At 41.7% G+C, this 16,057-nt stretch overlaps 1 protein-coding gene across 1 annotated transcript in view; it reads left to right on the top strand.

Moving 5' to 3' along the window:
- COX15 (cytochrome c oxidase assembly homolog COX15) overlaps window positions 1-14,401 on the top strand; it is a 108,909-nt gene extending 94,508 nt beyond the window's left edge. The window contains exon 9 of the mRNA XM_069239674.1: window positions 14,033-14,401. Coding sequence (XP_069095775.1) covers window positions 14,033-14,164 — 132 coding nt within the window. The 3' untranslated portion in view covers window positions 14,165-14,401. The remainder of the gene's footprint in view (window positions 1-14,032) is intronic.
- The last annotated feature ends 1,656 nt before the right edge of the window (window positions 14,402-16,057 follow it).

Below are 16,057 nucleotides of genomic sequence, written 5' to 3'. Positions count from 1 at the left end.
AAAATAAATCCTCCAAAAGGAGTGAATTAAAAATGTAATCATGAAAAAGAAGGATTGAGCTATAAACTCTGTCTCTCTTAGTTATGAGATGACTTTAAGTTACTTCAAAAGAGCAACTGCATTATAGAGAATATGTAAGTGCACGGGAATGTTGTCTGCCTTTGATGTCAGTGATTGGTTTGTGTCAATTAACTTTTGTTATTTATGTGAGCCTTATGTCAGTTGTAGCAGACTTTGCCGAAGGCGTTTGCCGAAATGCATCTGTTTGCAAATCTGTTCTAAATAAAGGAATGAGCACCTTCTCTGCACATGCTGACTTGGAGTTTGTTGGAGCGTAATATTTGATGCAAGTTCACCCTCACAGTGTCAGGCACCCACCCGAGAGTGCCGCAGCCTTTGGTGACCTTTGATGTATTCATATAGGTATACACTAACCTAGCCAAAAGGCAGTGGACCTCTTTCCAGGGTCAAAGACAAGCATACAGTTAACATGTGATAGAAGAGGGAGCAGCGTTATGGGTAATTAATGCATTGTGATGTAGTTTTCTGTAAAGAAGCAAGTCTTCAACTCTTTCCTAAACTGGTGGAGCTAATAGAGATCCATCAGGATTGGGGTGATGTGATCATGTTACTTCCGGACCTGGATAAAACATGCTAAGGTGTGTAAGAGGCCCTTGAGAGGTGCCAGTGAGGACAGTGAGGTGTCTGGAAGGGTGTTACCACCATCTACATGTACATGGCTAGAACAGCAATTCTGAAGTTGCTTTCTGGAATAAACAGTCTCACTTTCTTTAGAAGATGATGTGTATGGACTCCAATTGGTATGAATGTGTGCACTGCTTTGTTGTTAATCTTTTAGGATTCCTAGCTTGGGAACAGATAATGTTTCAAATCAATAAAGATACCAGCACTGGAGAACTTCAGATAATCAGAATTCGTTTTCCTATTTTTCTGCCTCCCAGAAAAGTCAAGAAAATTGAATGGATTTCTTTCCAGCCTAACTAAAAATCCAAAACACTGAAACAGGACTTAATGACAGATTGTGGTCATGTTCTTTTAGATAAATCCAAAAGGGTATGTAAACAGATACTACGGTCATTGGTCACAGCATAATGGTCATTCAACAGTGGCACTACACTGTTCATGTATAACAATTTAACAGGACTATGATTCCATTTTTTCAAACAAATCTGGACTTTCAGTTGGACTTAAATCCACTAAGTAATTTCCCTCTGGTGAAGTGTTACACTGAAAGAGAATTCCTTTCAAAAGTTTAAAATGGATATTACTAAGCTGCTAAAGTGGGAAGCGCTGCACTAGCACTATTCCTCACTGGCAGATGAGGTCTGTGCCACCTTGACCATCTCTTCCTGCCCTAGACAAACTGGAGTGGAGATAATATGAAGTAGACTGGAAAAATACCAGGTCTGTTAGGGAAATACTGAAAGAAAAAAGAAAAAAAAAAAAAAGTCCAAAGGTACTAAACAGTCCAGAACAGAAACAGACGATGTAGAAAACACAATTAGAATTACTGAAAACAGAAGAAGTACAAATTGAATCCTCTAAAGCGAGCAGTGATTTGGCAAGTGAAGTTGTGATGCTCTGGAGAACCCATTAAGGCCCATACTTTCTAGAGGAAGTAGAATATTTGACCTGGAAGTAGTTATGCAAAAAGTAAGTGGAATCACTCCCATCTTAGTGGAAAGTGCTAAAGGATCCATTTACGTCTGACTCAATTCCCAAAATGACACTTCTGGACTGTATTTTTATGTTTTTTGTTACTGAGGCCAAGAATGGATTTGCTGGGAGCTAAACTGTGACATGAGGAAAGAATGAATGTGTATTTGACATTTTGTGTCCCCTTCCACTCAGTATCTGTAAAGACCTCCTGAACCTGCCTAACTCTTCAAAAGTGCTGCACAGGAGGAATGTTAAAGAAAGCGACCAGCATGAAAATGTAGATGACAACCACTGGAGTCAGCCTCTGCCTAAAGAATGAGCTGGTGAATGGCTTCCACCAGTCCTGATAGACCAGTAATGTGGCAGCAAAACAGTTAAGTACTGGAGTTGGATGACCATTTGAACCTAAGACCACAGTACCATCTTCTGACCTGCTGACGCCAGTCACTGTGTTTCAGTTATATGGCTTCAGGCAGGAAGGTGTGCAGACTTAAACGTTTGTTGCATGTGAGCAGCTTCATATGTGCGTGCTCCAAAGCTGGAGCCCTTTTGCAGTTGTGCGGCAGAGGCCCCTGCCCTGTGGGCATCTAACCTGGAGGCCTTACATGAAGAAGCACAATGATAACAAAATGATGAGTGCCTTGATCCTAGCTAGGCACACCTTCAAGGGTGATACTAAGCCATTTATGATACTTTTAACAGATAATGGCAGCACAAAACTCCCTGTGTCATCAGAAGATGATCAAGCTAGCATATTTATTTGTTCAGTACAGTAAAGCAGTATACATTATTGGCAGATTCTCAAGAACAAGCTTTATGTTGATTTGAAAAAACCTGGAACCACGGGGGTCCGCAACTGCTTAGAAAATAAAATAATATTGAAGATAGAAGCAAGGAAGCTCTCCGGTTTAAGGAGGTTTAATATTTGTTATCCAGGACATCTCCAGCTTGCCATTGCAGCGGTCCTACTGGTATTTCATACGTCCTCACATAATGTCCTATTGTGAACTCCCTGTTCAACATTCTAACAAGATTGTGCCCAAGGAGCAGAGAAAAGAAGGGTGAAGAAGTCACTGATAATAGGGCTTGAAGTGAAAGAAGGGAGAGGGAAATACAATGATGAGATTACAAAACATCTCCCTTACTAATACTTGAAACTGATAAGGTATAAAGTGTTTATGACAAGAACAGGCTCTACATAATGACTCAAGAAAGCAAGACCTAAGGATTACAAGTACAAAATATATGTCCATAGATACTGCACTAATATATCACATAGTCTCTGTGCCACGTGGGAGATATACACTTCCTTTTGTCCCGCTCGCTGGGACATGGTGGATGCTTCTCCTTATTCTGAGATTGCTCCCTCTAGTATTATCCCTGCGGGGCAAAAGACAGTTCTATCCATGTATCCATTTTCCAAAATAATAGGTTTCTTGACTAACACCTATTGTCCTACATTCCATTTCTCTTGTTTCACACCCCATTTATTACCATACCATTGTTTGTACCGATTTGGATGACATGTAATTCTTTCTGCTGTACGTTTCTGATCTGTGCTTCTCTCTCTCTCCTGGAATAACCACCTTGGGGCCATTTTGGAATTGGGCTTCCTCCTCCTGACTAACTCAAATGGAGAGAACCCCATGATAACACTGGGTTTGTTATGACTCTTTTAACATTCTGTTTGTTCTTCCCACCAGCCTGTTAGCCTTGGGACAGTATAATCGGGTTTTCACATGTGGTATAGACAAACTTCATATAAAACTTTTTATGTCATCAGAGCAGAACTGAACCCTGTTACCTGTGATGAGTGTCTCAGGCCTACCTTCTGTGGTAAAAATATTGGAAAGGAATTCTATCAAAACGTTGGTATTAATATTAGCTGTGAACCTCATGGAAATCCAGTGTGAGTGATAACATATGAGGGTCAAAATGTACTTGTTTTGGATCCCTAAGGTGTTAATGGGACCTGCACTGTCTAGCCCTAATTTATACCAAGGTCCATCAGGCACACTAACTGGTGCAAGAGAGGCTTTATGCACCTGCTTGGATTTGTCACTCACGCTACACGCATAGTAATCCTTTACTTTTTCCTCTATTAGAGGGTCCATGTAAGGAAGACCATATTCTGAACCGCCTCTGTTTTTGTTAAACTTCTCCCTAAATGTCCTCCTTGAGCTAAATTCATTTTTTGCTCAGTTGTTCCTGAAGGGGGCACCAGTTTCCTTGACTTGAAAACCTAATCATCTCTTATGCAAAGTTCATTCCTCACGTTCCAATAAGGTTGCAGATCTTTGTCCATCCTTCTACTTTTCTTGGCTAATCTCTTACTAGTTTTTCCTTTTCTGACATTACTTTTTCCCACTCCACTTTCATTATGGCATGGACTGATAGCGCTAAAATGGATACCTCGGAATCAATGCTTGCATTAGTAAAGTTTATAGGCATCCTAGATAAGACATCACTGCCTTATTTCTTTCACCTTGAACATACACCATCCTACACTGAAAACCTTGCAACCCAGAACCCATTTAACAATTCTTTGTGTCGTTTTTTCTAAACCTTTTGTGGAGAAGGCAGAGCTCAAAGGCTTATGATTTGTTTTCAGTTCAAATGGTAGTCCCAAAGATAAAACTTGAAATGATTGGCCACCCAAAAGCAGGCTAAGGTTTCTTTCTCAGTCACGGAGTAGTTCCTCTCGCTACCCCCAAGTATTCTTGAGGCAAAGGCTGAACCCTCCCAAACTTTCTGAACCCTCCCAAACTTGGGAAAGAGAGGCACAGAGACCTTTGTTGCTCGTGTCTGTGGTAAGAAAGTATTTTTTTTCTAGTATCAAATGTAACTATACTAGGAGATTTAATTATGGAATTTTTTATCTTCTCAAATGAGTCAATTTGTTCGGTATTCCACACAAACTGTGCACTTTTCTTTAGAAGGTCTCTTATTGGTTGAAGCAGATCAGTGAAATGTTTTTACAGATTTGGACTTATATTCCGCTGACGCCCAAGAAGGATTTGACTTATTCCTTATTGGAAACTAGTGTCTTTTACCACATCTATAAGGCTTATCTTTGGTTTTAGACCTTCAGCGGAAATAGTATGCCCTAAGTAATCTACAGAAATGACCCCAATCTTACACTTGTTTTTCTTTATGGTAAGACCAGCATCGTGTAGTTTGCAAAGTACTCTGCTCAGGCTGATGTCATGTCTTGTGCTGTGGACCCATATAATAAAATATCGTCCATGAAACACATAACCTTGCTTAATCCTTGTAAGATGTGCTGCATTATCCTTTGAAATGCTGCTGTGGCTGAAGCCAACCCAAATGGCATTCTCAGGAACTTATATATGTGCCTAACGGGGTGGTGAATGAGGTAAAAGGCAGTGATTCTGTGTGTGGCGCAACCTGGTGGTACGCAGATGACAGATCTAACACACTAAACATTTAGCATCATGTATCAGATTAAGCATTTTGTTTATCCTAGGCAGATGATATTTGCATTTAGGTCTTTTAAATCAATGCATGAACAGATGTCTTAACCCCCACTTTTTGGTGCAAGGACAGTGGGGGCCAACCATTCTGAATACTCAACCGTCTCTATTACTCCTTGTTCCAGCTTGTCCAATTTCTTCTTTAGCAGACTCTCATGAGCAATGGATCATTGCAATTTGATCTAATTTTGTGTACCAAAGACATTACATTTGTTTTGAGTTTTATACACAATGCCCTTCAATAGACCCAGGTTTTCTGAAAACACTTCTGGAAACTTATCACAACTGTCCATGCCCACTATGGATCTATTCAACAGTAACACCAGTTCTTGATTATTGGGGTCCAATTTGATCCCTAGATCTGTTTGGTGGTGCCACCTCAATAATCGGATCCTTGTTTGGTGCCATATACGTTACCCACACGGTGTCTGTCCTTGAAAGTAAAATACATTTCAACCATGTCTACACGGGAAATGGGATCTTTATTGCACCCTCCCCTGGTTCGAAGATGTCACTCTTTTTCCCCATTTCTCATGAAAAGTCTTACTATCAATGAGGGTATGTGGGGAACACGAGTCGGTAAAAAAATGTAATTCTGACTCCATCTCACAGTGTATCACAAGGAGGGACATTTTGAGATCTGACTCAGTTCCATTAACCTGGAAAATAAATTGCCCTTTGTTAGTGCATCTTTCATCCTCTGTATCTTCCACCACATGTACTTTACTTCCTCTCTCTTTACATACTTTGGCAAAGGGTCCCCTTTTATTGCATTTCCTACATAGAGCACCTCTTACTGGACACTTCCGACTATTGACTAAGGGCCAGATTTAGATCTCGGTGGATGGAATACTGGATGGAAACATGATGGATATCCTCCATATTGACCCCTTGGGTGCCGTGGACATAATGGTTACGTCCTCTGCAGCACAGCTTGGGTGCAGAGGACGTAACCGTTATGTCCTGCACACGGCCCATGGGGGGAGCGCTAGCACTCCAACCCACCCCCTGCCCGTGGGCAAGGATGGAAGGGGATTCGGGGTGTGGGGGCGGGCAGAGAGGCATCAAAGGAATGGAAAGGTCTTTCCTCTGATGTCTTTCTGAGCATTTCTGTGAAGCGATTGGGCTGTAGAAGCCACTAGGTACCAGGGATCATTTAAAAAAACTTTTTTAGAGGTGGTGAGCGACCCCATTTCTGCCCCTTTTGGGGGCAGATCGGCCTATTTTCATGAGGACAGGGCAGAGACCACTAAACACCAGGGATTTTTTTTAACGTTAGTTTCACGCCAGGGGAGCGACCCCTTAGGCAAGGGTCGCTCCCCTGGGGTTGCAAATTTATTTTAGGCCACTTCTGCCCCCCGCCCTTGGGGGGCAGATCGGCCCATTTTAATTAGACCGCTGGGGGCAGAACCACTAGGCATCAGGGATTTTATTTTTTACGAATGGGGAGCGACCCCTTAGGCAACGGTTGCTCCCCTGGGGGAGTGGGGGGGATTTATTTTAGGCTATGTCTGCCGCGGGGGGTAGAAACCAATTAGACACCACAGATTGGTGTGTGTTTGGTTTGGCGGGGCAGCCCATTGGGCAAGGGTCGCTCCCCATGAGGTCACATTACTGTTGGCAATTTCTGCCTCCCCCTTGGGGGCAGATCGGCCTATTTTTGTGAGGCCCATCTGCCCCCAAGTGGTGCATAAAGCCCACCAGAGACCGGGGAAGAATTTTTTTTTTAAACAAAAAGAGGGTGGGGGATGCCCCCCCTACAAAAAACAGGTAGTTATGTATTTGATCATTTCGATGTGTCCATGTGGTGTTTTGGGGCATTTCCTGTCGCAGGCACTTGGCCTATCCACACAAGTGAGGTACCATTTTTATCGGGAGACCTGGGGGAAAGTTGGGTAGAAGGAAGTTTGTGGCTCCGCTCAGATTCCAGAACTTTGCAGCACCGAAATGTGAGGAAAAAGTTTATTTTTGCCAAATTTTGAGGTTTGCAAAGGATTCTGAGTAGCAGAACCTGGTGAGAGCCCCACAAGTAACCCCATCCTGGATTCCCCTAGATGTCTGTTTTTGAAAAATGCGCAGGTTTGATAGGTTTCCCTAGGTGCCGGCTGAGCTAGAGGCCAAAATCCACAGCTAGGCACTTTCCCAAAAACACGTCAGATTTCAATGTAAAAATGTGATGTGTCCATGTTGTGTTTCCTGTCGCGGGCATTAGGCCTACCCACGCAAGTGAGTTACCATTTTTATCGGGAGACTTGGGGGGAACACAGAATAGAAAAACAAGTGTTATTGCCCCTTGTCTTCCTCTACATTTTTAACTTCCAAATGTAAGACCGTGTGTAACAAAGATGACTATTTGAGAAATGCCCTGTAATTCACATGCTATTATGGGGACCCCTGAATTCAGAGATGTACAAATAATCACTGCTTCTCAACACATTATCTTGTGCCCATTTTGGCAATCCAAAGGTTTCCTTGATACCTATTTTTCACTCTTCATATTTCACCAAATGGATTGCTGTATACCCGGTATACAATGAAAACTCATTGCAAGGTGCAGCTCCTTTATTGGCCCTGGTTACCTAGAGTTCTCGATGAACCTACAAGCCCTATATATCCCCGCAACCAGAACACGTAACAGTATATTGCTTTAAAAAATCTTCCATAGCTTGAAAAAGTTATAGGAGAAAATGTGGACAGAAATGGCTCTTTTTTTCACCTCAGGCTCAATATTTTTTTATTTTAGCTGTTACTTTCTGTAGGAAAACCTTGAAGGATCTACACAAATGACCCCTTGCTGAATTCAGAATGTTGTCTACTTTTCGGAAATGTTTAGCTATCCGGGATCCAGCATTAGTTTCACACCCATTTCTGGCCCTAACTGGAAGGAGGCTGAAAGCACAAAAAATAGTAAAGATGGGGTATGTCCCAGTAAAATGCAAAAATGTTGTTGAAAATGTGGTTTTCTGATTCAAGTCGGCATGTTCCTGAAAGCTGGATAGATGGTGATTTTAGTACCACGAACCATTTGTTGTGCCATTTTCAGGCGAAAAAAACCAGAAGCTTTCTTCTGCAGCCCATTTAAAAAAAAAATTGCTGTGTTTTGGCTCATTTCTTGGTCTCCTCCAGGGGAACCCACAATCTCTGGGTACCTCTAGAATCCCTAGGATGTTGGAAAAAATGATACAAATTTGGCATGGGTAGCTTATGCGAACAAAAAGTTATGAGGGCCTAAGCGCGGACTGCCCCAAATAGCCAAAAGAAAAAAAGACGTGGCACTTGAGGGAAAAAGGCCTGGCAGCAAAGGGGTTAAGATCTCCATAGACTGTAATGAGATTGTAAAATGGCGTACAGGATATCTGTCACCTTTGTGATGGAGTATTCCACCCCGCAAGCTCTTAATCAGGCCCTAAGTGTTAATTGTATCCACACCTGTAACACTAGTTTGCTGGCGATCTTAACTGTCTGTTGGTGCATCAAATGTTCTTTTCCTTTGTACACATTTTCTAAATCGCTTAACTTATTTACTTCACTACTTGTTTTCAAAGTATCTGCTGACAATTTGATTTATTTAACACAAATTGATTTATGCTGTGTGGGATAACAGTTTCTCTTATATGTTTTGATCATTGAGCATCTTACCAATTGATCCCTGATTAAGGAATCTCTACGGACCCCAAATTCACAAGTAGCTGACAACCCTTTCAACACAGCAATAGAAGTTACTACTTTCTCATTTTTCCCTTGTGCTCTGTTAAAAAGTGTGTCTTTCTAACACCACATTCGTGGATTCTTCAAAATGACCTTCAAGTTTAACTAGGGTTGTTTGGAAAACGTCTTCTTCATCTTCACCACTAGCCTCATCTGACTCCTGTTCCACAATATCTTCATACACTTTCTACCCTGAATCCCCAAATTATGCAATAAAATGTGCTGTTTACTCACTGGTGGAATTTCTCCCCACCTATCGCTATCAACTAAGAATTAAAAATTTTAATCCATCATTGACACAGTAAATTTGGCTCCCCAGTTTAATTAAAAAACGGGGGAGGCTGATTCATTCTCGCAGAAGCCATTGCATACTTAAAACAGGGAAGTTCAGTACTTATCAGACTGAATAATCAATTCACTGGAGTACACAAAATAAACCGAATATCATAACTCAAAAATATTCTTCCAGAAACAGCAGGACAGAAACCCCACAAGAATATTCCCAGATTTCCAGTCACATAGTTGAAAGGATAGGGTCACACTACTCTCTATAGTTGAGTATAAATCATTCCCCAGATAGCCTTTGGTTCCATCCATTAAATTTATATCTACAGAGGTAACTGCCCCCAAATTGCACTAACAAAAATTGTCAGCTTCATTACCGTATTCCTCCTTAGGAAAATGGATCTGCGCAGCACTTACAGGAGAAAGTCGGAAAGTGCAGTATCCTTAAAGTAGATATGCCAACACAGCTATAGCTGCTCCCAATTCACTCTTGAGCAAATAAATGTCACCTGTACTTTGGTATTCCTCCACAGGAGAACGGGTCTGTGCAACGCTTAAAGGGATAAGTTGGTATGCGTCATACCACAGGCAGTTCCAGATACTGACAGGAATGGCCACCCAAGCAGAAAGAAGCGCTGCCTTAGACAGCGAGCAAGAGTGGACCTCTGGTGCGGGCATGGCCTTCAGCGACACTGCCCCGGAACAAGGAAATACTGTAGCCAGCAAGGAGCAAAGTTGTGTCTGCTCACAGATGACCTTGAAGCAGGCAGAGTTTCCTGTGACCCCTCCCAGGAACAGGAAACGCACCAGAGAAGAAGCAAAAGCGGCCTTCAGTGGGAGCGAAGTGCCTATCCTGATGGGTGTCAGGAGGAGAGGAATCCTCCTGTACAAACTACCCTGTGGCGGCAAAATCTCTCAGGAGGCTGGTGTATGGGGTCCTCTAGGACAAGGTGATTTCGCAGCAAGCAGGATTCCACAACACAGGCATTCTCCATACCAGCGGTTTCCAAAGAGGCAAAGGATGCGTAACAAACTGTAGGCGAGAATAAGTTATAGGGGTGGAGATGTGCTGCCTTCCCTTTAAGCGGATCCCATACTCGTCACCACGTATTGAAGATAGAAGCAAGGAACCTCTTGGGTTTATGGAGGTTTATTGACTATTCAAAGCATCTTCAGCTCATCATTGCAACGCTCCTCCTGGCATCTCACAGGCTCTCTGTGGTATTCTAGGTTAGAATGGGGTTTAGAATGTGAAGGTCTCCCAGGAGACAACGACAGTTGGTGGACTAGAGAAGGAGAAAGAGAACAGGGAGAGAAACTGTCTGTGGGCTGTGGTGTTTCTGTATTACGAATATCTTCTAAAATAAACGTACCTTACCTTAAGAAAGATCCGTGTACTGACGAATCTTTCACTGGCGACGAGGATGGGATCAATTCGTTTTGAGACGTGCTCGAAGAAACACGAAGAAACACCTCAACCAGGACTGCGTAATCGCTTGCGTCTTTGGCTTCATTGCTTTTGGGCACTTGGAGCGGCTCAGCGCACCTCCGGAGCTGCTGTATTTGAAGTCCCTGGTTACTTTTGTTGTTTTCTGTTGTGGGTGTGCCGCGAGCGTGTGGAGCAGACGAACAGACTCTCGTGCCATGCGAATCTTGCAAGTCCTACGTCAAAAGAGGAAGTAATGAAGTTCTTAGGGATGGCCGAATTCTACAGTAAATTTGTAGACAACTTTGCGGAAAAGACCAAAACCATTAGGGAATTAGTAAGGAAGGGTGTTACGTTTCAGTGGGATAAAACATGTGAAGATGAATTTAAGAATGTGAAACATCTCTTGAGGTGTGCTCCGTGCTTGCAAAGCTTTGATCCAAGTCATCAAACCATCATCATGGCTGATGCTAGTGCAAAAGGTCTTGGTGCTGTGTTACTTCAAACCCATAATGGTGTAGAAAAAACCATATTGTTCATCTCAAGGTGTTTAAGGGGAGCAGAATCAAATTATTCGGTAATTGAGAGGGAAGCGCTGGCTGTATTTTGGGCTGTGAACAAACTAAGGAAGTTTGTTTGGGGTAACAAATTTCTTGTGAAAACTGACCACAAACCACTGAAGGAAATTTTTGAGAAAAAATGGCTAGATATCATTTCGGGTAGGATCAGGAAATGGGTAGTGGCTCTTCAGGAATTTTCTTTTGAGGTACAATATATACCAGGTGCGCAGAATCTTGTTGCTGATTGTTTTTCTAGACTTGTGAATGAAGTCTCAGAATCTGAGGATCAATATGTTGAGAATCTTGATGAATTTGATGTTTGTCTGATTAGGGAAGGAATAATTAGAGAGAGTGAATGGAGGAGTAATTTATGTAATGATGCAGTGGTACAAAAGGTTCTTAAAAAAATCAAATATGGTTGGGATGGCACTGAAAAACAAGATCAGCATTTATGCGGTTTTTGGAGGGTCAAAGACGAGTTTTCCTCTCAAGAAGGTTTATTACTGAGAGGTACTAAACTTATTCCTCCAGAGAAATTAAAGGATGAGCTAATATCCTTAGCACATGAGAGTCATCCAGGGATCTCGAAGACAAAGGAAAGATTGAGACTTGCATATTGGTGGCCGGGTATGGATGTTCAAATTGAGCGGTGTGTTAGGAAGTGTGTGGAATGTTCCAAGGCTGACAAAACCTTGATGTGTAGAGTTCAACCCATGGTGGTGAGGGAGCTACCCAGTAAACCGTGGCAGGAGGTTTCTTTAGACATCCTGGGACCTATTAGATATTCCAGCGTTGACAAGTATGTTTTGGTGTTGATAGACATGTATTCTAGATGGCCTGAGATTGGGATCACCTCTTCAGTAGAAACTCAGGTTGTCATAGACTTTCTTAATCAGATCTTTGACAGGGAGGGGATTCCTTCTTCCATTCTCACTGACAATGGTGTGCAACTTGTTTCTCAAAACATGGAGAGATTCCTTAGTAACAAGGGAATTATACATAAGAAGGCTTCTCTCTATCATCCTGAGACTAATGGCATGGTGGAGAGATTTAACAGGGTGTTAAAGGAAACCATTCAATTGGCCCTGGCTAATAACAAATGTTGGAGAGAGGAGATTTTAAACAAAATCAAGAATTACAGACTAACTCCACATACAAGTACAGGTCTTACACCTTTTGAATTGTTTAGACACAGAAAACCTAATACGCAGATGTGTCCATCTTGGGTTAACGACAAGGTGGGGTTAGAGCAAAACCTGGGGTGTAGCTTAGAACATAAAATAGACAGGGAAATTAGGAAAACTCTTGAAAGAAAGGCGGACTTTGACAGACGGAAGGCGGTAAAGAAAATTGTGATTTCAGTGGGTGATGTTGTTAAAGTGAGAAATCCGCGATTTGGTTTATCTAACACTCATTCTAAATTCTCTTCTCCTCTCAAAGTGATAAAAGTCATGAAGAATGCTGTAAAGACAGAGGATCATAGGATTTGGAACATTGGGAGAATTGTAAAAATCTCTGGGGATGGTGATGGAAAATCTGGGAAAGTGAATGAAGAGAAATGTGAGCAAGGGGATAGCCATACTGCACTAAGAAGAAGCTCAAGGGTCTCTAGACATCCTAAAGCTCTAGATGATTTTGTTTTCTCAATGTAAAGAATATGTGCAACAGAGTTATTTCATTACTCTAGGGAGAGTTGCATTTATTCTTTTCTTACTTTATATGTGTTCTAATGAATGCACTGTATTTAGTATTATTTAATGTTTCTATTTTCAATTTCAATTTCTATAATTGTACTGTATGTTGCGGGTTTTTGTAGCATTGTGTTAAGAATACATATTTGATTTTTTTTAAATTTTGTTAATGAGGGGAAGATGTGTGGTATTCTAGGTTAGAATGGGGTTTAGAATGTGAAGGTCTCCCAGGAGACAACGACAGTTGGTGGACTAGAGAAGGAGAAAGAGAACAGGGAGAGAAACTGTCTGTGGGCTGTGGTGTTTCTGTATTACGAATATCTTCTAAAATAAACGTACTTTACCTTAAGAAAGATCCGTGTACTGACGAATCTTTCACTCTCACCTAAAGATTTATCATGAACTCTATGTACAACATTCTAACAAGATTGTACCAAAGGGGCAGAGGAAAGGAGGGGTGGAAACGGGTGAGAAGTCACTTGTGATAGGGCTGGAAGGGGAAGGAGGGACAGAAACATACTATGATGATTACAACAAATATTAACAGATTAATAAAGTGTATATAAATAAAGATGTAACATTGAAAAAATGTGAACGTTCTGTAAAGGTGAAAGAGTTTGAAAATGGGAGTTAAAAATGAAGTTGTTACCCACAGATTGATCCGTGGGAGTAGGGTATGCATCAAACAGAATATAACATGAAAGAGAGGTCACTTCCTTTGAATTTACAAGCTCCAACATTCCCATTAAAATTAACATTTTGATTTTTTTGTTATATACATATACACACATATATACACACTTGTTTGTGAATTAATAAAGTATTACATCATTTATGTATTTGTTCGATGAATGCTTATTTTCTTATACTTTTGTAGTTCAAATAACTTAAACTGCTTTAGCTGTGATACCTGGATGCCAAAATGACTCAAGGAGGGTTGGGGAGTCCACAGAAATCACAGAATACATTAACGATTAAGTGGGGCTCTATCAAAGTCAGAAGATTAAGAACCACTGACCTAGTTTGTCCCTGCATTTTCTGGTCTAAGACACAAGATTTGTGCACACTAGTGTTACCACTGAGCACAAGTTGACCACAACATTATACTGAAAGTAAAGTAGTTTAAACAAGTTAACTTCATGTAAATGTTATGGGTTCTTATGCTGATATTCGCTTCTTTATTCACAGGTCACACTGGGAATCTGCACTCTTCTCTTCTACGTTCCAACACCTCTTGCTGCCACCCACCAGTCTGGTTCCTTGGCCCTGCTCAGCATGGCACTTTGGCTCATGAATGAACTCCGACGTGTACTAAAATAATACCAACAGCAGGCTGTGGTTGCTTTTCCTCGATCATCCTGCTGAGAAAGTCGACAAACAAGTCCCTTGTTTTCAGTCTTCTGCAACCCTTTTGCTTTGGTGGTATCAACTTATTGACATAATGGATTGTTTTGGCTGATGGATCTTCTGAACATTTTACATTCTTAGTAAAATGAAGAAGACTGACATTACTGCAAGGTGTACAAATGTATTTATTAAAGGGTATAAAAATACAAATTGAAAATGTATCATTCTTTAAAAAAATTAATTATGCTTTTACATAACCTAGTACAACATCAAATGTATTTTTGGATAGGCTGTCCTTTCGTACTGATGTATAATGTGTCTGTCATTATCTCTAAGCTTCAAACAAGGCTTAAAGAAGTCAACAGCCTACAATACAATAATGGAAGAGAAAGTTATTTCTAGTAAAACGGTAAAGAAAGCTTGCATAATCTACAGAAAGAAATTTAACCACGTCAAGCTACTCTCCCAAGTGTTTTGCTATAAAAGCTTTCTTGTGGCCTGGTTGAGACTTTGAGTTCTTTAGAAGAAGAAGAAGAAGAAGAATAACAATAACAATAACAAGGTCCCTAATAATGTAATGCTTCCTGGTAGGTGACAATGAAAGTGGGTTGTACTGTGGGATGCAAAAGATGCTGGCAAAGAAACTAACAGTTTACTGAACAAATAGGTGTTTTGTTTTTATGGTTTCTTAATCTTGGAATGTCTTGTCGTAAAGATAGGGAGTTCTATATTGTTGGAGTGAAAAACAGTTGGCCACCTCATTTCTGATTATGAGTCTAGTGGTCACAAGACTGCCACAGTTGCGGTGGCGGTCAAACTGCCACATTACGACCCTGGTGGTCGGACCGACAGGGGACCGCCGTCTTTGACAGGATCTCTTAACCCGACGGGCTGACGGCAGTCTTGGTTGTGATCATCGAGGGTGATGCTGAAGTCAGTGCCGCCCTGCTGATTACAGCCATGTTCTTCACCATCCTTTTCGTGGCGTTTCAAGGGCCATGAAAAGGCTGGTGGAGAACATACATTCTCGTTGGCAGAACAGGGTGTACTATCTGCTCAGCAGAGTCCAATGCCACGTCACGTCTTCCACTGAGCAAGGTTTCCAACAGTCTGGCGGTCGGGTTTTCCGACCCTCTAGCTCGTAATCAGGCCCTTAGTGTTTTAAGGGGAACCTTTTTAGTGACCAGAGTTTGTTTGGGTGAGCCTTAACATTTTTGGGGAAGAGCTCTGTGAACGATGCAGAATAATTTAACTTTTGAACGGACCTCAACAGCAGCCATTTTAACTGTTCCAAGCAGAGGCGTAACGCATCCCCCAAATTTAGCAGATTAAGTTGTGTGTAGGGGGTGTTGGGGACAGTTAGATTGTTGTTTATGCCTCCTTTTACTTTGATCGGCGATGCTGGCTTCCAAACAGAAGCCCATATATCCGAAAAGGAATCGTATGAGGGAGCTATTCAGTGGGGGAGGAAATAGAACAAAGGAGCACAAAAAGAAGGGCGGGAGGGGAGATTGATGAAATGGAAAAAGTAAAGTTGGGTAAGTGACAAAGCCTGAAGAAAAGAATGGATGGTGAAAAAAAGACAGAGAGATGGTGGAAAGGATGGAACAAAATACAAGGAAAAATAGATAGAAGGAAAGAAAGAAGAAAAGAGGAAATAATAATAAAGATGGGGTTTGCAGTTTGTGTCGTTTACCTACAGGTCACTGTCCATTTTGCCTTTTCCCACCTTGCTGCCCATGTCACCACACTCCCACCTGGCCTGACCTTCTGGATCTTCAGCTCGCTCTGTCCTTCGCTGGATTAGTAGGTAGGCCAGTGGGGATCAGCGTCCGGCAACGATCGGGGTTTGGGCAATGTAGGCCC

This window comes from Pleurodeles waltl, chromosome 6 (assembly GCF_031143425.1).
Source record: "Pleurodeles waltl isolate 20211129_DDA chromosome 6, aPleWal1.hap1.20221129, whole genome shotgun sequence".
In the NCBI taxonomy this organism is placed as follows: Eukaryota; Metazoa; Chordata; class Amphibia; order Caudata; family Salamandridae; genus Pleurodeles; species Pleurodeles waltl.
Note: the sequence above shows the minus strand (reverse complement) of the source record. Positions and strands in the feature narration are given on the sequence as shown.